Source organism: Phalangium opilio, unplaced genomic scaffold (genome assembly GCF_054372755.1).
Source record: "Phalangium opilio isolate 3A_F unplaced genomic scaffold, DU_Popi_V2 ptg001421l_1, whole genome shotgun sequence".
NCBI classification, from domain to species: domain Eukaryota; kingdom Metazoa; phylum Arthropoda; class Arachnida; order Opiliones; family Phalangiidae; genus Phalangium; species Phalangium opilio.
The window spans coordinates 183,045-184,645 of NW_028324258.1; the positions used below are offsets into that span (position 1 = coordinate 183,045).

At 34.7% G+C, this 1,601-nt stretch overlaps 1 protein-coding gene across 1 annotated transcript; it reads left to right on the forward strand.

Annotated features, from left to right (window-relative positions):
• Window positions 1-373: 373 nt before the first annotated feature.
• LOC149583107 (uncharacterized) lies at window positions 374-1,291 on the forward strand. Its single transcript, XM_089864004.1, has 2 exons — window positions 374-1,037; window positions 1,099-1,291. Exons 1-2 carry the CDS (start codon window positions 595-597, stop codon window positions 1,289-1,291), a joined length of 636 nt encoding a protein of 211 aa, XP_089720130.1. The 5' UTR covers window positions 374-594.
• Window positions 1,292-1,601: the final 310 nt, after the last annotated feature.

The window sequence follows — 1,601 nt, forward strand, 5'->3', positions numbered from 1 at the left end:
AATACCTTAAACTTAAACACTTACATAATCTTTAGAAAATTAAATCTTGAAATGTAAATACTTAAATAATGTAAGGCACCATATGTCTTTTCTGACGTACCCGCACCGAATTGCTTTCATTGGCCCAAACTTTCGCAAAAGATTGTTGTCTCTGTAATAGTACAAACTAGAGTAGATGCAAAGGCTTCCGTACATTGTCAAGAGAAGTGAGACTTTTGTATAGGACCGCGATATGACGTTAAAGGAAATTTCGGATGCCCGCGCCGGCGCAAAGACGCGAACATGAAGCTTCCGGCCTTTGCCGAGAGTCCGACACCGACATTTTATATTGATGGCAAAGTTCCGGCCAGGTTATACGCGGTCATTTTGGAGAATTCATTCTGTTAGAATTGCAATTTGCGCCGACAATTTGGAAAATAGATCTCCTATACTACGTTTTATCGTTATTTGCGAGCGATACTCCACCCACACAGCAGTACGAAGAAGTAGAACTCTGAGAATAGCCAAGGCTTAGGTGAGTTTTTACTGGTTTTGTTATGCGAATGCGATAGTTATTGATGCATTAAATCATGTTTGACACTGTTAATAGACATAATGGCTGAAGCGAGAAGAGTAGAAGGGTATGCCTTTGAACCAGAATATACTGAGGCTGAAATTCTACAACGCAGGGCTGCTGCTGCCGAAAGGAATGCTGATGTAAATCAACCGAACATCGACATTAGACAGTTAACTGAAAACTGCTCCTGTGATGGAGGCTGTACAAATATTGCTTTAGAAACTGAAGATACTTTGGGAGAAGAAATACAAAAATATATATGTGCCGCTGATACTCGACAAGGTGTTATTTGTTGCAGACAAATACCCCGAGTTCAGCGATTTTTGAGGCAAAAGCCAGATATTTCGAATCCACAATGCATAACGGAACATAAGGGATTTAAGGATATGTGCTTGAACCGCATAGTTCTTGAAACCAACCATAAACTATACCTAGTCCACAGAAGGCGAGCGCAGAATTTACCTGATGTGTTTAGTAATCAGTAAGTTACTATATAGTATCTCGTTTTAATTGAATTTAAAAAACGTTTAATATTATTTTAGGGAGTTGCGATACACTGCATATCGTAATTTTTCATCATTAATTTATAAAAAACTGGGGAAAAATAACCGTAGGTGTTTGCCAATTTGTGCTTTAATCAAAATAAGAAGTAATTATCCTGAAAATGATGAAAATAATTATGTTGGATACAAGACGTTTAATCCTCTGGAAGTTCAAGCTGCCTTAAATGCCTAAAATACTGGTCAAATTTAAACCGAGAAAAGTAAAATTTATAAAATGCATATCAATTATTTTTCAGTTAAGACAACTGTGATTTAAATAACCCATGAAAAATTAATTTCATTTAAGGTATTAAAAGTTAAGAAAACTGTGATATAGATATAAAATTACTACCATTTTCATTGTAGATTTTTAAAGTTAAGAAAATTGTGATTTAACTTGACGAAACTTGTTTTAAGTTAAATCATTTGGTTGTATTTTGTAAAACTAAGTGATTAATTTGAAGTGAAAAAAGGTTTGAATACTGTTATTAAAATCTATAAAT